Consider the following 25,297-nt stretch of genomic DNA (forward strand, 5'->3'; position numbering starts at 1 on the left):
AAGTCTATGAGCTTTCCTATTGTACTGGACTATTGCCTCATTCTGAATTAGGGACCCAGATGTAATAAATAAATCATATTCAATTCAACTCAGAACTTCAGATCTTTTTAGAATTTTTTTATATAATAAGACTTTCTGTAAACTGAAGTTACCAGCCATATAGTACATATTTCAACCAAATTCCTAAGTTTAAAAAAAAACACATTTCATACATCACAGACAAAATTCATCAGTATATTCTTTTAGAAAAACCTTTTTTTTAAATTTAAATAACTGCTACCCTACCTGATCCCTCTTCTCCAGATGCAACCAGAAGAGGGGGCAAACCGTCTTCATCATTAGGTAGAAGACTAAGCTTATTGCCAACTTTCTTTTCGATACCACACAGTAACCTACAATCTGAAGTATTAGCAACAGATATATTGCTGTTAACTAAGGTATCAGTAGGACGAGACGGCTCTTCAATTTCTGCAAACACATCATCTTCTAGGGTAAAAGAACAAGGAGTAGGAAACCTCTCAGTTCCTGTGTTTATAGGCAGTTTTTCCACAGATGGAACGTGAAAAATAGGACTCTGAATTATCTCACTTCTTACAGAATCTCCTATCTCATTGTTTGTTTTTTCCACTGTAGTAGAATGAACATGATCCACTGTATTTACCATCTGTAAAACATGGAATAAAAAAAAAATCAGTATATACTCTTTGTGAACTGGAAATATTGATCTCTATAGCCAGAAACATCTTTGAGAATAAATAAAACCAAAATGGGATCAGAAACTTTTCAGAAGCCACATTTCCCAGTAAATTTTACTTCTCAGGTAGCATTTTACTTCTTTAAATTTAGGAGCATGAGATTTAGCTGTACACAGGTAGGTAATAATGACTTTAATTTTACAGACTGGAAAGTGGCAAGGAGGACCGCATCACACAGTTTGCAAGCTTATTTCAACCCAATGCTCTCCTCCTCATGAGAGTCAAAAAAGCCTTGGGGGAAAAGGGGGAAAGGTAGAAAGGGGAGTGGTTAGGAAGCAGAGTGGTAGTTATATTCCACAATAGTAACCACTTGGAATAAACTACATCTCAAGTCAGCTTCAATAAGGCCCCTTTCTTTTAATACTGGCCAACCTGTGTCAGTAGTAAATGAGAACCATTTATGAACCCAAGTGGTACTTATTAGACTGTTTAGAACTTCCATTTTGTTAAATATTGATTTAGGGTAAGTGCTAACTAAGAAACATACTTCTGGTAATCATGGCTATTTGTAAAATCTAGTTCATGAACTCTTCTTACTGATAAGTAGCATACATTTATATGATATGTGAACTTGAACAGAGCAGGATACATATTCATCTTGTCTATTGTCTGTACCCAGGATAAACCAGGTAATTGGTACAGAGTAGATGCTCAATAAGTATTTGCTTAATGAATAAAAATATTCCTACTTTATGTATTAATACTTGCTTCTATGAGTATTTTGCTACTTTAAAATGGGAGCTCTTAGTGGGCTGGGATTCTATATTATGTATCTTCTAACACTTAACATACTTTTGTAAAGGCAAACATAAATACCATCATCAGTTACTTTACTGAATGTTGAAAATCATGAAACAAATACTAGTTTCAGACTAATTAAATTACTAAATCTCAGTTCTATTACCCTACAATAAGTAGTTCTCAATCTGTGATCTAGGTATCCCTGGGGTCCCCAAGACCCCTTCAAGGAGTCAGTGAGATCCTAAGATCTTTGTCATATCATTTAACCAAAACAATATATCACAACAGAATGAATGTAGCAGATGTGAAAATCTGTCTTCTATAAAGTCAGATTTATAGAACTGAACAGTGAAAAAATTTGCAAATATGTAAAACAATGTTATTCCTCTGGCTGAACTTTTGTTTTGAAAATTGTTTCATAAAAATATTACTATATATGTTAACATTTTAATTAGTTATATTTAATAATTATTTTAATGATATTTAATAAACATAAAAATGATGTTTATTTTTAAATTGAGTTTTAAAAATTTTCTCCAATTTTTATACAGTACTATCAATAGGTATAATCTGCATAACCTAAAGCCCTTTGGAGTTCTCACTTTTAAGAGCATAAAGCAGTCCTGAGACCAAAAAGCCTGAGAATCATTGCCTTAAACTGACATTAGAAGGTAAAATTTTAAATAAATTCACTACATCATATATTTCTCATTTTAGGAAGCTCACAGCATTAAAAAAAAAAAGTATCCCAATAATCAATCACACAAGGCATTATCTATAAAATAAAATCTTATTAAATTAACAGGTCATTCTTTAGATTCCTTACCAATGACATATCAGGTAAGAGAGGACTAAAATCTTCAGAATGTCTTTTACTTGCTGATGTTAATTTTGTTGTATCTGCAACTTCACCATTGGGCAATATACCATCTGCAAACCATACTCTCTTATGTTCTTTGGAGCATAATCCTAGAATCCGTTTAAAAAGTAAAGCATTTTAATTTGGTAATAATGTAATGATTTAATAATAAACAGGCTGGGAAATGTTCTAAAAAACTTTTTGCCATCCACTGGCAAGCTCTTCATTTGCAGGGCTACAAAGGCCTTGAGAAATGGCCTTTTGGTGATTCATCTACCCCTTATTCTAATTCATAAAATGGTAAGGGTGGCCTTGGGAATCACATACTCAGAAAAAGAGTGTACAGGGGAGGTTATACCCTAAAGGCACTGTGGGCAGATTTAAAGCCTATATTATGAAGGCTAAATTTGTGGATGTGGAGTGGGGACTGAATAAAATGTAGTCACCAAATAACAGGGGGGGTGGGAACTGGAGTAAAACGGAGCATGGTAGATAAGCATAGAAGAAAGCACATACAAAGAACAGAAAGAAGCATAAGGAGTCCAAAAAAGGAAACAGGATCACTGTGCATCAGAAGTCATTTCTTAATTTTAATTTACTTAAGAAAAGCCTGACATTTTCTGCTTTTATAATGTGGATATTGAACTTTATTAGTATTTTCCTCCCAAATGTAGAAGAAATAGCTAGATCAGCATAAATATTTGTTCTCTTTTGTTATAAAGCATCCATAGAGGCAGGTTATGAAAACTGCTGCTTGATGGTTTTAAAACAATATAAAAAACAAAAATGATCAACATCTACCTTCTTGAATGTAAATACAGACAACACTAAAAAAACTGGAATCACAAATATGTGCAATAAGGGTGGACATACTAATAAGGTATTGTGTTCTTATATTTGCAACACTTTTATAATTTAATTATTTAGGATATCAATATAAGAGAATATGTAAATATTTTAAAGCAAATTTATTTATCTTGAGAGCTACATTACATGCTGAATCTCCTTATTTAAGTTATGATAAACAGAAAATGGTTATTAAAGAGTAAGAGAGAAATTGAAATCCAAAATAATAGGAGTATCTGAATTTGCCTTAACTGACACTTAAGAGTTATTTTCCAGCCTGTTACAGACTAATAGTCAATGTTTAAAAGTGTATACAGGCTTCACTCAAGATCCTAAACTGTAATACATTGTAAAAAAGAACAGAAAGCACAAAAATTTTTAAATAGATTTTTAATACTTTAAAAAAAATTGTACTAAAATATATATTTAAAAACAAATTTTTAAGGAAAAGGAGGTATGCCAGTTTTTTTACCTATTGTCTCTCAAACCCAAGCCCACCCTACATGGTGCTCTTTGATGCCAGGCTAGAAGTGTGCAAAGTGTAACTCCCAGACCTCCTTGCTGGTTGGCTCTGGTCATGTTCTGCCCATCACAGGCACTGGTGGGAGGCTGGAAAGTAGGAAGAGAAGGATTCTTTCCATTTCTGGTTATTGCCAGGATTCTTGCAGCAGCAGCACCACAGACACAGCCGCATGTCCCTTGATTTTCAGGGATTAAATAGACTATCAACTCTAGCACACTTGGTCAACTGAACACCAGACCTATGAGGCCCCTTGCTGTTCCCCAGAAATCACAGCATGCTCCAATCCCTGAATCCCAGATCTGAAAACTAAGCTCCTCCTGGTGCTCCTGCACTAAGTTCTAGTAATGTTTCCAGTCCCTTTTCAACACCCAACCCCGAGTGATGGTTACTTTCTGCAGTTACTAATCTCTGTCACTTGAGCATACCCTTTTTTGCTCTTGCATCCTTCTAACATACATGTATAACGAGTTCCTTACATTAAATTCCTTCTGCTATGTAGTCTGATTTCTCTTTCCTCACTAGACTCTGTCAACACTAGAAATTTTCTATTTTAAAAATTTATCTTAAGTCTAAAACACACAATTTCTTTTAGTTACCTTCAACACTTGGTTGTTTAAGTGCTGAGATTGGTAAACTTGTAGGTGAAGGTATACTGGATGTGTGAGTCTCCTGACGAGGCTGGATGGTGACACATTCATCAGAATGATCAGATTTAAGATTGGAACCAGTTGGACTCATCATCCTTTCAAATGCCTGAGCTATAAAGGGGGTAAAAATAGATAAAAATCTCAGACATTTTTTAATTCAAAGTAAATTATAATTATTCTAGTTTCCAAGTTGTAAAGAGAAAGAAATCAATGGCTAAGCAAGAAAAAGTGGCACTTGGCAAAGATAATGTTGTTACTTTAGCTGGCAGCACTCCATTTCAGTGTGAGTTACCAACTAGTTATTTTAGCATATATTTGGCATAGGTTTGATATCTACTAAAAAAAGTAACTGTTACTTAATATGAGTCCCTGGTTTTGCCCTATAGAGTCTATTTCCAACAGTTAAGAGTGATTCTTTTAAGACATAAATAGTATCACATCATTCCTCTGCTTAAAATCCTTTAATGGTGTCCCAACTGCAGTGAGAATACACATTACAGAGGCTTTCAAGACCCTAACAGTCTGCATTCCTAGCTCCTCTGCCTTTCCCAGTTAGCTGTCTGACCTCATCTCTCACTACAATTCCACTCACTCATTACGATCCAGCCAACCAGGCCTCCTTGTTCTTCAACAAGTCAAGCAAGCACTCTCCTAGCTTAAAGTCTTTGTTCTTATTCTCTGCCTAGAATGTTCTTCCCATAGATATTGACATAGCTTTATTCTCTCACTCGCATGTCATACTATCATAAAGCCTAACTCTGAGCATAATTAAAAATTATTATATCTTGCCACCAATATGTTACTATCTATCCCTCTTAAACTTTTATTTTTGTTTAGGATATTATCACTATCTGGTATTCTTTTTGCCTACTGTCCATCTCTCCCCACATTTATAAGCTCCATGAGACCATAAGCTCCATGAGAAGGGGAAAAGTATTTGTTCTCAGCTGGGGCTCCCAAATGCAGAATAGTGCCTGAATATTGCTAGATGATTTTTTTCCAAATATCCCTTCACTATTTCTCCAAACTGACTGCTGTAAATGTTGACACTGCTAAAATAATCTTCCTCAAGTGCCACTAAGTAACAGCACTCTCATGAAATAAATGTTTTCACTAACCAAATACAGTCCAGGCAACATATTTTGGCTTTCAAAGTAATTTCCAAAGTGCCACAAACCTACTTAATGGCAGTCACATGTGTGCTTCCTTGAAAAATAAGTCTCAACAAAACTTCCTTATTATCCACAATCAGTAATCAAACTATCTTTTCTTCTAATCCTTCATAGGATGACTGATAACCTTGAGCCATCTTTCTCCTCTTATTTAAAACATTATTTTAAATGATCACTTCAACCATTTTCAATCTTAAAATTTATATTAAATAACTTCTCTTTTTTGTGGTATATAAATTAACAATGTATAGAACCAATAAATGGAATTTTTCTGTTATGTTATATCATAACAGAAAAAAACAGATAACTAAATAAATCCATTCCAAACATTTTCTTTAATAAACCAAAGCTTGATCTCAATATCCTACTGAGTCTCTTTAATGGTTATATCTTCTCCTTTTCTGGATCCTTACAGTCAGAATATGTCTTAATGTTCACCTGAAAATCTGAGCTGTAAACTCAATGTTTCAGATCTTCACAGCTATTTTTTTTTTAAGTGGAGAGAGATAATTACATGGGAGCTTGTCTAATATTTCTGTATTCTAGCAGGTTGCTTGGCTAACACCACCAGCAGTCATCCTCTACACTACTGAAACAGCACAAGAAAAAACAAAACAACAATAAGCACTCAAACTGACCTTTTCATAATCAATGGTGATAATATAGAAATACAAAAAAAATTACACTCTATTATCTTCCAGAGCAGAGATCAACAGCAGGGAGTAAAGCAGCTTACCTCAGGCTAACAGACTCACATCAGAGCTTTTTGGAGAACTGCTGAAAAAATTTATCTTCACTCAAAAGAGAAAAACAAATTATTATCAGGTATTTATTCTCCTGACTAACAGGAAGCAGTACCTGAGCTAGTGCACAGGCCTGGTCTTAAAAAGTCCCAAGCAATATTTGCTGGGAATTAAATTGTCAACAAATCTTTGAAAATGCCAAGAAGCACTCAAAAGAGGAAACATATAGTTGAAGAAAAAAACGTAAAACACATACACACACAACTGTGAGAACTCTTTGCAAAAAGACCACCAAGATTATTGCCAATAATGGTAGCTAGCTAGGGAGCCAGAGATACAATGGGAAACACATACAAACAGAATTCTAAAATTGAGAGGGGATGAAAATATGAGATAAAAATGTGCAAATCGTGTGACAGTCCTCTGAATATATCTATAAAATCATAAATATTACTACTTTAGCTTTTATTCCCACTTTAGGTTACAACCAAATTTTTTAAAGGGTAGGAACTAAATAATCTTGCCTTGTGCTATTAATATTTAAGATTGAGTACTATTTATTGGTAGGTATTCTATAAATGTTTAGGTTAAGATGATGAGGATGACAATGATGACAACATAAACAAATAGGCAGATGAAATGCAGCATTTAGGGACTTGGTACCTGTTAAAAGTTAATGAACTGCCACTCCAGAAACTGAATGCTTCCTTTCCAGACTGGTAGTATTAATTGTGAGAGTGGAACAAAAAGAAGAGAAACCAAGCCTTGGGATGTCCCACCTAAGCCAGATAAGTCAACACTAGGTCCTCGCCTTAAGAAAATAAAGAAGTTTATCTTTGTCACAATCCAGTTGTTTTTAAGATATATTCAATTACTGGAAGGAAGTATGTCATGTTAATACTCACCTTTACTAATAGTCTCATAGCAGACTACACATATTCTTGCTTCCTTTTCTAAATACTGTAGTTTACACTTCCTATTACAGCAGACACCACAAAATACCTATAAGGAATTAAAATACCAAATTTGGTTTTGTCCCAAGCATGTTTGTATCTACTGAAGGCAGCAGGAGGGGCAGCCCAAAATCTAACGAAAAACCATTTTTCTGATTACCTAAGTAATTTTACTAATCATCATAATAGGTAATTATTGTTCTTTGTATTTTGTTTTACTTAAATGAAATGCTGTGATTTAAAATGGTATCTCTGACAAGGAGAATTCCTTTACATCAATTCTGTTAATTGGAAGGAAACAAAAACTTTCTTTAATGAATAAGTTGAATAAGTTTATTATTTAAAAAGCTTTCTATGGTCTCTATTTAAACTTTTAAAAGTAAAATATTATTTTTCTGAAAGAGAGTAGAGTTATTCTGAGACCAACATATTACTAAGAAATGCAGTGTTACTTCTATAGGCAATTCTTAGAGTTTACAGATGATTAAGGCAGTCAGAATGCAAATAAGATCAGCTTCAGTGTTCTGAACTTTGTGCAAGTCTGTATGCTTCTTCAGTGTTTCCCCAGGTATCAACCATAACACTAGCTACAGAGGGGCCTTGAAATTAAGTATTCAAGGACAACAGGGGATCTAACTAAATTTGGAACATCTGATGTATTAATGTTAGAGATAAAGACCCATATTCCTAGATTTTACAGAAGTTACTCATTTTCCAACATCTAATACCATGACAATGTGACATTTTACTCACTTTCAAGCAATCTATAGCAGAGTATATATTTCTATGTACATGAAAAATGATTATTTTAAACTAACTGAATCTTTTAACCATCATATTAATCAGTTTTTGTCACATTAAATTTCATTTATAATGTCTCTAAATAATAAAGACAAAGATTTTTATAACTTACTTTCCCACATGCTCGGCAGTGATGTCGTCGCTTTGTAAAAGTAAATTTGATTTGGCAGTTCATACAGTTTGGAGCTTCTGAATCAGGAACCCAAGTAGGTTGTTTCTGGCCCAATACCAGACCTTCCTTGCAAGTGTTTACAGGTAGAGATCCTTCATTAGAAGTTACAAAACTGGATCCACCTTCAAAGTTACTTTCTATATCAATGTAATTAGAGTTGAAGTTAACCTGAGAATCAGCTGTAGAATCTGTAGTACAAGTGGTTGGAACAATGGTATTTGCTATGCTGGGTTCATTTTCAGGCAAATTTGGAACATCTGGCTTATCTGGTTCCTTTGAACTCCTTGGTCTTGATGTAACACTAAACAATTGCTTAGGTCTGGCCCCTCCAACATGAGCAGACTGACTGTTAACATCAGAGACTGATAACTCATTTGTAATATCAGACCTACTACCAGATAAGCCTTGTTCAATTGGAATTGTACTTTTTTCCTCTAAAGAAAGGCCATCATTTTCTGTTGCATTTTCTTTATCAACAGTTTCACAAATCATATTAACGCCAGAACTTTCCCCAGTAGCTCCTGCTTCAGCACTGAAATATTTATTACTGGCATTTCTATCATCTAGGCCTTCTGTATCTATCTGATTCACCTGAGATTTTGAGTCACTTACGTTTTCTTCAAATGACTTTACATTACTGGTCTGAAGATACTGTTCAGTTAGAAAGGCATCAAGTTCAGCATCACTAACTAGTGCACCACTTTTCAGGCTCTCATCAATATTAAAGTAATCTAAGTCTTGCCCATTGCTATCATTGCTTGAAAAAGCAAGACCTTCGTAATGATCAGGAGACTCTGGCACATTAGCAACAAAAAGCTCCATTTGAGATTCTGCAGCTGTAGAAGAACCGGGGGTATCAGGGTAATCCAAAGATTCAACTCTGATTACCCTCTGGTCAGAATTTATCTTCCCATCTCCCATACTTTCAACTGATGGCTGATGAAGTATGTTTTTACATTTTTCCTGTTTCAAATCATCAGTCTCCTTCAATGGTTCTCCACCTAGAATAATACTCTTCTGTATTTCTTCACACACAGTCACTTCATCTTGTATATTATCTTTACGTTCATTCTGACATAAACAATCACCATGAGCTTTACTTTCAACTAATGATCCACACAAAGAGCCAGGTCCTGGAAGACAGGACAATGAAGAATATATCTCTTCACTTGAAACACAAAAAGTTGAAGAGAAATCTTTGGTTACATCTTTATTGTCTTTAAGATCTAAACTTCTTGAGTCTTCATTCACAGATTGTTTTATAAATATAGCAGCACTATCTTCCTGAAAGGAAAAGTCAGGTAATTTGAGATTTTCATCTTTTGAATTTGAATCATTTAAGCACAAACTTTCATTTTTTGGAAGTGTGCAAGGTAAAGCACTTGTGCTGCCTTCTTCTTTTAAATATTCTGTGGTAGCTATGACTGCCACATCTAATTCCTCTTTCACCAAACAGCCATCAGCTTTTACTAATTCACATGGCTGGTTCTTGTGTTGTAAGTTGTCTTTGGCATCAGATATTTGTGAACTTTGTTGAGTCAAAGTAGCTGACATGCTAAAATCAAGAACAGGTTCTAACTTATCAGAGACCTTTTTATCCTTTAGATTTTCTTTTCTGCTATAATTACACGAATCTGAAAGTGTTCTATCTACTTTTATGCACAATTCTTTAGTTCCACTGATTTCTTTATTTTGTGTGTCAGAATTGACATAATTCTGTTCCTCTCTGACAGTATTATTGCCATGGTCTGTTGAAGAAACACAAAGAGTTTTGGAAACTGAAGATAAATCCAGTCCAATCAAAGAATCAACACTAGACTTCAAATCATCTGGCAATTTTTTCATATCTTCTTCACTATTAGTCACATGAACTAAGTTACCCATGTCACTTATCAGGTCACAGACAGGTTTACTACATCGTCCCATGTATAAAGGCTGGATTTCATCTGAAGTGCCACCATCCACAGAAGAAAGAAGATCAAGTCCTGTTACATTTTTTTCATTTTGTACAGAAGTTAGTTCCTCAAGTGTTTTTTTGTTCAGGGAAAATTGAGTTGCTTCATAGCATGTTTCTGATGTAGCACAGCAATTAATGCATTGTTGATTCTTTGGTAGCAGTGAAGTTAGCTGAGAGGAAGCCAACTCTGAAGAAACTGAACAGTGGTTAGAATCATACGCATTTTGTGCACCCTGGAGATAACCTTGTTCATCTAATTAAGAGAGATAAAATGTTATTCAGGAAACCCAAATCAAAATTATTACAAAGAAGTTAAGTATTCTAAGACTTATAAACTAAACTTTTCTTTAGTCCAGAAATAGATTACTCTCCTGCAAAATGGTAACAACCTCCAAAATTATTTTTATTTGGATTTAAACTACTTGAGTTTTTACTTTTGAATGTATAGGTCATAACATGATAGAAATTCTACACAAAATTACTCAGTTGCACTATAAAAAAACAGACTAAGGAAGAGCTGAAAAACAGTGTAACTTTTTTGTTCTGTCCTCCACTTTCCTAGTCTTATTCTAAAATGAAGAAAATACCTTCTCTCAGTAGTGAAATACCAATTTACATAGAGCTTTCAAGTTGCCTTTAGCTGGCTCATATATTGGTTTTAAAGTATTTCTTTTAGCTAAATTTATAACTGGAGAAACATCTAGTTTCCTTCCATTTCTGACTATTGGTTCTATTTAGTATAACAATAAACTAATGTTATGATGAAATAAAATAGCTTTTTATAGAAGATAACCATGTGACCAAAACTGAAACTAAATTTTGCTGAGTACACCTAAGATAACTGAAGTACAGGCATTTTTAAATTCTGTTAGTGGCAAAAAAATGAAAAACTAACAAACCTGGATTCTGTTCAAAATCATCAAGAAGTTTGTCCAAGTCACTGACTGCTGCTTTAAAATAACTGTCCATCCTATTTATAGTCTAATTCAGAATTTAATTCTTGAATGCCTGGAAAATAAAAAGTATGACAGTTCACTTAATTCTGTAACATATATTATGCCATCTCCTGCATGTCAAGAAACACAGTCAGGGAATAGACACCCAAATAAAATTTAAGAGTACTGCTTTGAGGAATCTATGATTTAGTGTGGAAATTGCCACTGTATACACAAAAAAGATGTGAAACCAACTCTAATACAACATAACATGCATAAACTTAAAAATTTTTAAACTTTATCTAAATAACTCATGGTTCAAAGAATTCAAAACTGAAATCTAAAAATAATTATAAGTACCATATATCAAATAATATAAAATATACCACACAGAAATAAAAATACTATATATGAAAACATGTGTCAAGAAGAACCATGCGGCAGGGCCACAGAATGGTAAGGGAATAAAAAATTGTTATTATAGGCCACCAAGTTTTGGGGTAGTTCCATACCAAAGACTACACAAAATCAAATTCCAAATTAGTAGAGCTGAAAGAAGGAAAAATACATCATAATCATCACACGATTCCCGTGTTAAAGCCAATTGTATTCCTGTCTGATTGAAAAACACATGGGCTCTTTTCCAAGCCCGAAATGAAATGGTAAAATAATATACAATGAAAAGTACCTTATCACGTACTTATATAATATTTATTTTTTAAAATTAAGGCTTAGGAGCCTTTAATAATATTGTAGTTTAAACATATAATATGGTAAAACAACATATTATACGCTATATTCAAGTTAGTAAGAAAATATTTTTAAAGACACACCTGGAATTTGCTAGAAAGCGAGGATGCTTTGAAAATGTTAAGAGGACCTGGAAGCCAGTTTTATAGGAGTTTAAAAGGAGTCCCCACCAGTTAAAATGTGACAGTTTTTTCCTTCAAAAACTAAATAATATTATACTTAATTAAAAAAAAAAAAAAAACATATGGAGTTCAGCAAAAAGTAGTACTTCAACAGATGCTTGGAGCACTGGATCCTTGTACTAGAAAAAAATAAAGATTGAAAACTAATAAAGGCAGAAATGAAAGAAATAGAAAACAAACATTTGAAAGATGTACAAGAAAACTAAAGTTAGTTTTATGAATAAAGTAGATGAAACTATGTGGCAGGACCTCCACCAAATGAGCCTGAGACACTTTGAAGCAGACTATCGTTAAATGGGACAACTAACATCAAGCGAATGAAGACTGCAAAGGACTGAACACAAATCAAATAGATAAAAAGCCAAGAGATCATTATGATTCTAAAAACAAAAACACCACTAGTTAGAGGGTTGCTAGGACATTAACCAATTACTCTGTAAGTTGATACATTAAGGGAAAAGAGCCAATAATTTTTCCTATCCTTTTTTTACAAAATATACTTTAGGATAATAAAATGTCTGCTGAGGGAAAGTTTTTTTAGATAAGAATCCCAGTTAATAAATGCAGAAGGATATAAAAATTTTTTAAATCATCTCTTTGTAATTCCTAATGCAATAAATGGGCTAGACAATGACTATCAATGGATGTTAAAGCTGTTAGATGAAAGGTTGGAGGGGAACTTTATAACAGTGGGATCAGGCCAATACATCTGACTTGTGATCATTTTCACGTCAATAGATGTGGAAGAACCAAACATATGTGCTACATATGGAAGACACAGCATCATGTATAAAGTTAAAAAAAACTGAACTTGAATCCAGTCAAGCTTTTGGAACTAACTGCATGTTTACAAGGAAATTCAAGCATAAAGGGAAAAGCTAAACGTTATCAAAAGAAAAAAAAAAGTGATCAGCTAAATCCAGAAGGTAAAACACTACAGCAATGTTCCTCAAATCTCATATGTGAATGACCATTCTCTGTAAATTTCCAGTCTGTTGTAAACTATCACTTTTGTAAAACAGAATAGAACAATATAAATTTTGCAATAATATATACAAAAAGATACACATTATTAAATATATTTGAATGGTTGCCTGGAGTGAGGAATACAAGTAGGAAATGAGAGATAAAAGACAACAAAAATTTCAAGACAGGAAATCTACAGACCAATATTGCTCACAAACACAGACATAAAAATCTTCAACAAAATATTAGGAAACTGAAACCATCAATATACAAAAGAGTTATACACAACAAGTAAGTATTTATCCAGGTATGCAAGGAAGATTTATTTATCCAGGTATGCAAGGAAAGGATGTCCTCTTTCACCACTCCTATTCAACATAGTACTGAAACCCTCATTAGTGCAGTAAGAAAAAGATATACCATTTGGAAAGGAAAAATAAAACTGTCTCTATTTGCAGTGACATGATTTTCAATGTAGAAAATCCCCAAAAACTGACTCCCCAAAATGGAAAAGTAAGTATAGTAAGGATGAAGCATACAAGGTTAATATGCAACAGTCAAATGCATTCCTATATATGAGCAAAAACAACTGGAATTTGAAATTTTAAAAATACCATTTATAATGCCACCTAAAAAAATGAAATACTTAGGCATGAATCTAACAAAAAGTATATAGTATCTCTACGTGGAAAATCACAATTCTGATGAAAAAAATCAAAGATCTATATAAATGGAGATATAGTCCATGTTTATGGACAGTTAGACTCAATATTGTTAAAATGTCGATTCTTCCCACCCTGATCTCTAGATTCAATGCAATCACAATCAAAATCCCAGCAAGCTATTTTGCAGGACTTGGGAAACTGATTCTAAAGTGTATATTGAAAGGCAAAGGATCTAGAACAACCAACACAATACTGAAAAAGAACAAACTTGGAGGACTCACATTCTCTGATTTTAAGACTCACAGCAAGGCTATACGAATTAAGGCAATGTAATATTGGCAAAGAACAGACATATAGGTCAATGGAACTGAAAGAGAGGCCATAAATAGACACACACAAATACAGTCAACTAATCTTTAATAAATGAGCAAAGGCAATTCAAAGGAGAAAGAATAGTCTTTTCAACAAGTGGTACTGAGAAAACTGGACATCCCTATGCAAAAATACAAACCTAGATACAGAATTTATACCTTACATAAGAATCTATTTAAAATGGGTAATAGACCTAAGTGTAAATGCAATTATAAAACTACTTGAAGAAAACAAAATCTATATAACCTTGGTTTTGATGATGAGTTTTAAATAAACACCAAAGGAATAATCTATGAAAGAAAAAAAAAAGATAAATTGGGTCTTATTAAAATTAAAAACATCTGCTCTGAAAAAAGACATTGTTAAGAAAGAAGATGACAAGCCACAGGAGATAATATTTGCAAGACACAAATCTGATAAAGGACTTGTACCCAGAATCTACAAAGAAATCTTAAAATTCAATAATTAGAAAACAAACAATCCAATTAAAAATGGGCAAAAGTTCTGGACACCTCACCAAAGAAGATACACAGTTAGCAAATAAGTATATGATAAAATGCTCTCAACATAATTTGTCTTTAGGGAACCAGAGATTAAAACAATGAGATACCACTTCACACCTCTTACAAATGGCTACATTAAAAAACTGACAATACCGAATCTGCAGAGATGCCAAAACAGTAGGAACTCTCACTTATTGCTGATGGGAATACAAAATGGTACAGTCAGTTTGGAAGAGAGTTTCTCACTGTCTTATAAAACTAAATATAGTCTTACAATATGATACAGCAATCATACTTATAGGTATTTACCCACTGATTTAAAGATTTATGTTCACACAAGAACTTATATGTGAATATTTATAGCAGCTTTATTCATAATTGCCAAAAGCTGGAAGCATCCAAGATGTCCTTCAGTAAATGAATGGATAATTAAACTGTAGTACAGCCATACAATGGAATACTATCCCATGATATAAAGAGCTATCAAGCCACAAAATGACATGGATGAATATTAAATGAGTATTGCTAAGAGAAAGAAGCTAGTCTACAAATTCTACATATTGTACAATTCTAACTGTATGACATTCTGGAAAAGGTAGAACTACAGAGACAGTAAACACATCAGTGATCGCCAGGGATCTGTGGGTGGAGGAGGACTGAAGAGGTAAGGCCCGGTGAATTTTCACACTGGTGAAACTATTTTGTATGAAACTACAATGATGATCTAAGACACTAAGCATGTCAATACCCACAGAACTTTATAGCACAAAAAATAAACCTCAATGTATGTAAATTTTCAAAAATTATTTAAAAGGTTAGGGGGAATACAGAATGTGACAAAAGACTCTAATGTATTACAAATGTGTAAAATAACCTTACTGAAGGGGGTAAGGGAATGAAGTGCTACCTTTAGAAGTGAGTGGAGTCTGTAAGACTAAACCACAAAAGAACACAAGCATTATTCTCTGGTGATAAAGTTGTTTCCCATGGGGATATGGTTTAACAATTCTGAAACCATCATACATGTATACTGGAGTTGAAATGAAATAAATGGATGGCTAATGGTAGGAGCCAGGTTTCTCACTATTGGAGGGGAAAGTTACAGATAAATAAGGGGAGGAAGCTAAAATGATCCATGCATGTAATAATGGATCTGAGTCGGAGACATCTGTATAAACTAAGGTTAGCTTAATATGGACACAGATGGTTACACATCTATGCCAATTTTTTATTTGAAATATTTATAGATATTAGTATAAGCAATGTATCTCTTGCTGTCAGCTGAGAGGACTTTAGAAGCAAGACACCTCAGTGACAAAGCACTGAAATCTTGGCTTCTCCAACAAAAGGAACCAAGGCTCCTTGGAGAAATGGTTGATTCTGAGACTGGGGCAGAAAATATACATGAGGAGCACAAAGCATCTTGTAATGCCAGAAAGTAAGAAAGTGCAGGTGCAGATGAATGTGTGTGCGCATGCATGTGCACGCGCGCACACACACACACACACACACACACACACCACACACACACACCCGCAAAAAAAGTGAAGAAGTATGTCAAAGGAACATAGGAGTCAATCAAAAGAGCTCCCAAAGGCCAAAGTTGAAAATTTTGAAAATAAAATAATCCTGGATTATAATCCAAATCATAAAAAACAGAAACAACTGAGTTCATACTGAGATAAACGAACAATAAATAAATGGGGAGCAAGACAAATCTCCAATGCAGAGAAGTTCCAAATGATTTTTGCAGAAATTTTGCTCTCAAGGAAGTAGAACGTAACTCCCCACTGCTTAACTGTGTGCTGCATATAATGACTTTCTTCTAAATACTGTATGGGAATGGAGAAAAAATAAAATAACTTCACAATGGAGAAACCTGACAGACACTACCTCAAGCTAGAGGATCAAGGTTAACATCAGCATTGATAAGTCATGTTGATAGAATGCACCCTATATATGATAGGATTAGAATGGCACTTTAATCTGTGTTATCTTCCTCCCAAAACACATTATCTCAAACCAATCAGGAGAAAAACCTCAGACAAATTCTGACATTCTAAAAAATACCTGACTGGTAATTCTCAAAGCTGTCAAGAGTCAAAAACAAAGAATGTTTGAGAAATGGTCACAACCAAGAGGAGCCTAAAGAGACAAGACTACTCGGTGGTAACAGAGATGGTAATCCAGATGGGATACTGGGAAAGAAAAAGCATATTAAGGAAAAACTGAGTGTGATATAATGAGTTATAAGAAATACATATTTGGTCATTCAGATGGCCAAATATATACTTCCCAGGTATGACTGGTCTTCATCCACAGTTCCTGAAAACACTGCAGAGTTTTAAAGATGAAATGGGTGTTTTGTCATGTTACTGAGACTTTTGGACCCCCACCCAAGCATGGGGGCTGGAAGCTGAATCACCAAATGGCCAATAATTTAGTCAATCATGACTATACACTGAAGCCCTCACAAAAACCTCTGAGAAGAATTTCTCTCTCTCTGCTCTGCTCAGTTGGATGCTGCTTCTCAGTTGAGGAGAGCTTCTATGCTTGGGGAACCAGAATGCCTCCATGTGCCACTGAGACAGGCCCCAAGCTCCACAAGGATAGAAGCTCTTTCATTGGGACCTTGCCCTATGAATCTCTTCATCTGGCTGTTAACTTGTATCGTTTAAGGTATCCTTTATTACACTGGTAAGTGTAAGTGTTTTCCTGAGTTCTGTGAGCTAGTCTAGCAAATTAATTGAACCTAAGGAGGTGGTCATTGAAACCTTCAAATCTGTAGCCGATAGGTCAGAAGCACAGGTAACTGCCTGGGGCTTACGACCGGTGTCTGGAGTGGGAGGTTGTAAATCCAGGGAGAGGAAATCCTGGGACAAAATACCTCTAAAAACCGAAATCAGTCAAAGGAAGAAATAAAGTTTAAAACCCGTTTATTGCTTACAGACTGCAGTCCAGGGCCGTCTCACTCCTCTGCTCCTAAAGAAGCAAACAAGCAAGCAAGCCAGCCCCTCCCTTTAAATTCTCAGGTTCAGACACACCCTCAGTTGCCCAGGTAATTTTACCCAATGACATGGAGATGAACTTCTCTCCACCCCTGAGGATATGCAAATGCACTAAAGCCAGGCAAGATACTCTGGAAATGTTACAATTTTACCCATGGAGGTAAAGGGCAGTCTTGTAGGACCTAGCCCTTAAACTGGGGAATCTGGTGCTATCTCTGGGCAAATAGAATCAGAATTGAGTTCCTGGACACCCTGCTCGTGTTCAAGAATTGCTTGGTGTTACTATGTATGGGAAGACCCCATCCCTTGTACTTAAGACACACTGGAATCTGGTCTGGGAACCCAAATGGAGTTATACCATTACTACTGTGCAAATATTGTTATTGTTATGTATATATGTAGGAAAAGATACCATCTCATTTGGTGTCAGAAAAGTGGGATTAGTACTGAGGAAATGTAAATGAGGTATGGTCTTTAGTTCTAAAAGAAAGAGATTATTTTAAAAAATGAAAAAGGATTGGAAAATGAAGTTGAGAAAATATCCTAGAAAGTGGAAAAAAGAAAGGGATGGAAAACAGGAGAAAAGAGAAAATGGGAGAATCAATTTAATGAGGTCCCAATATTCAAAAAACAAGAAATCTAGAAAGTGTAGGAAGAACAAAAACAGAAGTTGTCAAATAAAATGCCTAAGAACTGAAAGATATGGTCTCCAGGTGGCAAGGGTCCATTTATGGCCTGTGGGTAAAATTGTAGTATTTTCAGAATATCTCGCCTGGCTTTAGTATATCTGCATATCAATAGACATTCAGAGGTGGAAAGAAGTATGGCTTTAGTGCATTTGCATCTTTCCTCAGGGGTGAAGAAGTACATCTCCATATCAATGGGTGATTACCTGGGCAACAGAGGGCTTATCTGTACCTGAGAGGTAAGGGGGAGGGCCGGTGTGGTTGCTGCTTGAGCAGAGAAGATGGCCTGGGACTGCAGTTTGTGAGCAATAAACAGGTTTTAAACTTTATTTCTCCCTTTGACTGATTTTGGTTTTTAGAGGTATTTTGCCCCGGGAATTCCTCTCCCTGGACTTACAATTGGCGTAGTCGGCAGAATTCCTGTGAACCGGAAATCTTGTCATAATGGGTGTGACCTTTGGGAGGGCCGCCCCTAGAAATGATGGGGAGAAGTGGTGCTCATGCCGAGGGACATCTGTCTACACTCGTGTGGTCATGGAGGCACCACCATCACTGCTGGCCACGCCGACCCCGGCCCGTGGCCCAAGCCTAAGGCTACTGCTTCTGCCACTGCTGCTGCTCTTGCTGCCGGCCGGAGCCTGGCCACAACTATGGAAAGGAGCAGAGGTCCGGGTCACCTTGATAGAGAAGCAACTGGCTGCTGTGTACCACACCTTGCTGACTACGGAGCCCATCACCGGAACAGCTCCGACCAAGGTAATAACCTCCTATCCCATCGCAGGGTGGGTGCAAGACTGGACCCAAAGGCCACGGAGTGGTGTGGCACAGACACCTCAAAAGACAATGTGGGCCATTGGTGTGGCTTGTCTTTCACCTTTGAAGAAGTCAACTGAGCCCGGAAGGAGTGCCCTGCACATTGTGCAGATCAGCAAACCACCAAGAGGGGCCTAGAGCATCTCTCTGCAGCCTATGGTCGGTCGCCTGTTACTGAGAGTGATCGAGGTACCCACTTTATTGGATATGTGTTGTATGGATGGGTGCAGCAATTAGGAGTAAAATGGTCATGGCCCTGGACATTTCAACACATGGATCGGCGATGGCTGGCTCTTCTGGCACCTTGGGGAAAAGGCCTGGAAGCTGGCCTTCTGTGTATTCCTGTAATAACAGCAAATTGGCCCCAGACAATCACGGTTATTTGCTTCTACAGTCTTTGTGATCTGGATGCACCCCCTGGCTGCAGCTGCCATGTGATGGCTGGAATGGACGAGCTTTGGACTTAATCTGCATGGGACTTTGAACCTAGCTGAATCCTCTGGCTTGAGAATTGATTGTGTTGCTGTTGTCAAGAAAATAATGTTTAAAGAAAGGCTTGACTTTGTCTAATGTTTGGTAAAAGTTTTGTGAGCAATCTAGCATGACTGTTAGGAATGAGTAAACAAGTATAGAAATATATTTTGTGCTTAGTGAGAGATTGTGCTGTAAAGTACATTTACTTAATCTGCATAGGCTGAATCCTCTGGCTTGAGGATTATCAAGATTTTATTGCTGTTGCTATTGCAATGTTACTAGATTGGTCGGAAGAGAGAGATCGAGTAAATTGTAAGGCGAGATTTCTGGAGGGGTGGATTGTGGGTAAAATTGTAGTATTTCCAGAATATCTCGCCTGGCTTTAGTATATTTTGCATATCAATCGGCATTCAGAGGTGGAAAGAAGTATGGCTTTAGTGCATTTGCACCTTTCCTCAGGGATGGAGAAGTGCATCTCCATAGCAATGGGTGATTACCTGGGCAAAAGAGGTCTTATTTGTACCTGAGAGGTGAGGGAGGGGGGGCCGGTGTGGTTGCTGCTTGAGCAGAGAAGAAAAGACGACCTGGGACTGCAGTTTGTGAGCAATAAACAGGTTATAAACTTTATTTCTCCCTTTGACTGATTTTGGTTTTTAGAGGTATTTTGCCCCAGGAATTCCTCTCCCCGGACTTACACAGCCCAATACAATGAATGAAAAACCCTTAAACCAAACCACATCATTATGAAATTTCAGAATACCAGGGTAGTTTAAGAGAAGATCACACCATTTCAAATTGTAATCTGCATTCTCCACCTCTCCTTTCCCCTTCACTGTTGACCTTCCCATCCCACACTGCTCTCCTTTTTCTCCTTTCAAATGTACTTAGTTATGCTGCAATTTCTAACATTTTGTATGATATATTACATTTGTTGTTTACCATCTGGAACAATTCCTACCTCTGTGAATTTAAATGTACAAACATAGAAGGCTTGTATTTTTATTCACCCATATATTCAATGTATCTTGACCAGTGTCTGCCACATAAAAGATGCTTACTACATACTTAGTGAAGAAATATAAGTTTCCAGAGAGAAATCCAACACCAAATATAAGATATACTCCCTATCCTAAACAAGTTTATGTGTACATATGATGGCCTATTTTAGGTGATATTTTTACTTGGTCATTTATGTACTCTCATATTTACAACAAAATGCTTATAATATTTACAAAAATGGTTCTTAAAAATGTTTTCATGATAAACAACAAAATTGGCAGCAACATGGGAGATTAACCAGAAAAACTAAAAAAACCAATAATGAGATTCCTAAAATGATTAAGGTGAGAGATGATGACAGCCTGAATTTAGACAGTGCAGAGTAGATGAAAGCATAGATGCAAAAGTGGATAAAGAATGGGGAAGTTTTGGAGAGTGAAAACAAGGGAGAAAGGTAGAATTACTGCCAGGTTTCCATCACGGGTGACTGGGTAGACAGGTACCACTGACTATAACAGGCAACATGAGAAGGAAGACTGAGGGAAAACATGAGCTCACATCTGGACTGTTCTTTGAAGTACACTGAGGACATCCTGGGGGAGATGTCCGATAGGCAGCTGAATATAAGGATCTGAAATGCAGGAGGGAAGTCTGAGATAGATAAAAAGATTTGGGAATTGGCAGCAAATAGCTGTTACTGGATGAGATCACCTAGGAAGAAAATTTCTTAAGACAGGAGCCTGACATCAAAGAACTAAAGATCACAATTGGTGTTCCTAAAGCCACTCCAGATAAAACTTTGCCCAGAGTCATATGTATGTACTTCCATAGAAAAATATCCAATATACAATGTTAAATGACAAAAAAAAAAAAAGATTGCAAAACTTCATGCATAAAACAAACCCATTTTGACAAACAAGTCATTAAAATAGTGTTAGCAAAGGCATAGGAAAAATACAGAGGAGCAAACACCAAACTACTAATAATAGTATTTATCTGAGATTATGAGAGCCCTTCATATCTCCATTATGTGTCTCTATAGTATACTACTTTTTTTTACAAGTATATACTATTTTGCAAACAGGAAAACAAAGATAATTTTGTTCCTTTCCTAAAAAAAAATATAGCTTATGTATCCATATAACAAATATAATAAAAATCTGTTAGAAAACACTTGGACACCAGACTATAAACTGTCAAATATGAACTAGTAAGATTAAGAAAAAATGTTCAGTGCACTATTTGCACTATCAAAGTAATGCAAACTAAAACACCATTTGTTTGCCTACTAACAGAATTTTTTTTTTAATAGTAGAAGTACTCAATGTTGGTAAGGGTGTGATAAAGAGTGCATCTCAGAGCTGCTTATAGTAAGTAAACTGGCACACACTCAGGGAAAAAACGTGACAAATATGTATCAACACACTAAAAAGGATTCCCAACCTCTAACAATTACCTTTGGAAATTGAAGAAAATAATTCCAAACAACTGAAAAAAAGCAAGGATACTTCACCAAATCACTAACTGAAACAATCTAAACACCAACATTAGAACACAACAAATTATGCAGACATAAAAAGTAATGTTTATGTCTATCAACACTTGAAAAAAAGTATATACTCTATGACCTAGCAATCTACTTTTAGGAATACACTAGCACTTGTGCATGAGAACACATCACAAAGAACTTTCAATGCTGCAATATTTATAACAGTGTAAAACTGCAGAAGAACCTAACAGCTCATCAATACAAAAATGGTTAAATCAGTTTTCTCAAACTGTGTGGCCTGAGGGCACCTGAAAGACCTTAAGAGCTTTCTAGGCGGTCTTTTAAGTCCTTCCTTTTCCAAATACCTATCTATGTAAGGCTGGATTTTCTTAATATGCTTCAGCCTAAACCAAATAGCACACCAGATTGGAGGGAAAAGCAAATATAAGAATCCAGCTGTCTTATAAAGCCAGACATTAAGTGACCTGCAAAAAAGTAAAACAATGCCACCCTTCTCACTAAATTTTTTAAACTATAGTTATTTTCAAAAAATATTTACAGTATATAATGGGTTTATTATTTTTAATGGAAAAAAGAATTTAAAAATTCTAAGTTTAATTGAAATATACTGCATTTGAAAAAACTCTTAATCTTCAATAATTTTTAAGTGTGTAAAGAGATCCTGAGACCTACTGGTTTAAATAAATTGTGATAACACCATATTATGTAACATTATGATTGGAGATGATAATCTAGTGGGATTTTAGCATTATCTGAAATATAACTTTCAAAAGCTTTTTTGTTCATGTATTACTTGTGTTACCAAAAATAAGTTGTTTATGAAGTTTTTTAAAAACATGGGGAAATGCCTAACATACAATTTTAATCAAGAAATGCAGGCATTCCAACCATATATAAAAATCTCATTATCTTAAGGAAATGCCATAGAAACAAAGACTCAAAGGTAAAAAGAATAGTAACTGCGGTGGATTACTTTTAAATGGTAGTTGATTATTTTTCCTTATTATTTATTATATTAAAACATTTTTTGATACTAAGCATGCAGTTTAATATCCAGGGGAGGAAAAAAAAGAAACTGGGTTAAAAAAAATCATAGAGTTCTACTGGATCAAACCATTAAACTTTTGCCAATTCAAAAGACAAGCTTAAAATAATAAATCAAGGAACCTAATGTGACAAATTGCCTATTTGGTTAAATAAAAAATATTAACTTACCAAATTTATGGACTGACTTCCATACTAGTCAAACTAACAACACTTAGTCTGCCATATAACAATCTGCAATCACGGTAGTACAAGTAAGTTAACAGATAAAAAGTTAGGTCATCTGAGAATTTTCCAAAGGTACCAAAAAAAAGGTAGTGTTAAGGAATACTACTACCACATCCTTCTGGTCTAAAACAATGAGAAAAGGCATCGGTGCAAGAAAGGGCTTTGAGGGAGCACTCGGCAGCGGTGACAAATTCGTCTGCGGGGACCGAGTCCTTGCAGCGCTGAGGCTACCCCTGCGCGGTAACGACAGTCGCCTCCCGAAAGCGAAGCTTCCCCAGGCGGGACAGGCGACCCTAGGGGCGCCTCTGCCCCCACTCGCTGCGGCCAGGGGGGGCGCTCCCCTGGCCGCGCCGAGCCCTGGGGGCGCGGGTGGGTGGGAGCCTGCAAACGGCCGCCGACACTACCCTCCCTGCCAGGTCCGACCGTCCAGGCTCCACAGAGGGTAAGCGAGGTTTGAGGGCCGTGATTCCCCTGCAGGCTCATGAGTCTCGGAAAGGGGACAAGAAGGGGGCCCTGGCTCGGCCCTTGAGGCAGAGGAGGACCAGACCCGCGCCCAGATCGGCGGGTCCAGCGGCCAACCCGCCTTCTCCCTGAGTGCAGCAGGGGTGAGGAGAGGCCAAGATGCCTAGTACTAGGGGCTCTTACCTCCCCACACCCCTGCAGAGTGCTCAAGGGACTCGACGCGCTGCGGCGCTGAGGACTGACGAGCGACACCGGCTGGGAGTCCCAGGAGTGCGGGACCTCCGCTCAAGGTTTGTTTTCCCCACCGACCGGGGAGGAGCAGAAAGCGCAGGCGCAGGAGGCTTTCCTGGGGCTCACACGCCCTGTCCCTCCGCGTCCGCAGCCTTCGCCAGTCCCGGGCGCCTGCGCGCTGCTCCGCGGGGTTTGAGCCCCGGGCGCTGGGCTTCTTACCGGAAGTGTCTGAGCAGGTTCTGAGGTGCCAGGAGCTCGAAGATCGGCCTTGGCTTCCCACTAGACACCCGGGACCCGGAATCCAGAGGCGATCCGCGTCAGTGTCAGGCTTCCTTTGCCCTTCTTTGACCTAGACGTAGCTTACTCCGCCCGCCAGCCTCCTGCATCCACCGAGCAGCCACCGTGCCTCGGCGTGACACAGCCGCCTGCCCCGGACACTTCCGCCTGCTCCGGACACTTCCGCTCGCTGAGCAGCTAACCCGGCCTGCTGCCCGCGCTGCTGTACTCTCGGAGAACCTCATTTTTTACTTCAGACTGGTTTCGCAACTCACCTGTCACCCCTATTGGTTTTGCAACTCGTCCCTCACTCCCGGCCGCAACGAAAATGCTCCCAACCCACCACAGAGCTTCAGGTCCTCCCTGCTGACTGGCCATTCCCAATGGCTCTGCCTTTCTCCCTAGTTGCTTTAGTTTTGCTTTTCTAAGAGTGAAGACAAGAACAGCTGCCTCCCTTATTCAAAAACAAATCTAACTGATCTGGAGAAATAAATGCCACTCGTGATGCTTATTTGTGCTTGTTGAGTTTTACTCTTTTTACCACAAATTTCCTATAAATGAGGGAAGAAGTGACATCTGTAAGATCAGGCTTTCATTACAAACGGGGAAATGTATACATCAGTTGCCAGAAAGTTTTAGCAGCTCAAGATTCATACTGGTCTTTCAAAAATTTAAAGAGTTCTATCTGAGGAATATTTCAATCAGATGTAAAATATAGTGGAAGATTTGAGAAACAGGGTTCAAATCCGAACTTGACAACATACAGCTATAGTTTGTGATTCTCCAAAGATATTTAATCTTCATTATCTTTCTCTGATCTTGGTTTTCCTAAACTCTAACAAGAAATTGTGTGGTGTTAGTTTAACAGTGAAACTTCTATTGATTGCTTAAAATAATTTATTGAGCATCAGCTATGTGACACTGTTAGATGCTTTGCGTACAGTATCTTATTTAATCCTAAATAAGATTAATTTTACAGAGTACAGTATGCATTTCCTCTAGTTTAGGTGTTGTTCACAGATAA

General features: G+C 36.7%; 1 protein-coding gene across 4 annotated transcripts in view; it reads right to left on the reverse strand.

Moving 5' to 3' along the window:
- ZFYVE16 (zinc finger FYVE-type containing 16) overlaps window positions 1-24,799 on the reverse strand; it is a 50,061-nt gene extending 25,262 nt beyond the window's left edge. The window contains exons 1-7 of one of the 4 annotated variants that reach the window (XM_057493934.1): window positions 24,217-24,799; window positions 11,069-11,177; window positions 8,153-10,365; window positions 7,192-7,288; window positions 4,321-4,482; window positions 2,323-2,465; window positions 286-664 (exon numbers count right to left, since the gene is read on the reverse strand). In XM_057493934.1, the coding sequence (XP_057349917.1) occupies window positions 286-664; window positions 2,323-2,465; window positions 4,321-4,482; window positions 7,192-7,288; window positions 8,153-10,365; window positions 11,069-11,138 (3,064 nt within the window). In that variant the 5' untranslated portion in view covers window positions 11,139-11,177; window positions 24,217-24,799. Of the gene's footprint in view, window positions 1-285; window positions 665-2,322; window positions 2,466-4,320; window positions 4,483-7,191; window positions 7,289-8,152; window positions 10,423-11,068; window positions 11,178-23,949; window positions 24,080-24,216 lie in introns of those variants that run through there. The other 3 variants (XM_036914170.2, XM_036914173.2, XM_036914169.2) reach the window with 3 other exon arrangements.
- Window positions 24,800-25,297: the final 498 nt, after the last annotated feature.

Source organism: Manis pentadactyla, chromosome 2 (genome assembly GCF_030020395.1).
Source record: "Manis pentadactyla isolate mManPen7 chromosome 2, mManPen7.hap1, whole genome shotgun sequence".
Classification (NCBI taxonomy): domain Eukaryota; kingdom Metazoa; phylum Chordata; class Mammalia; order Pholidota; family Manidae; genus Manis; species Manis pentadactyla.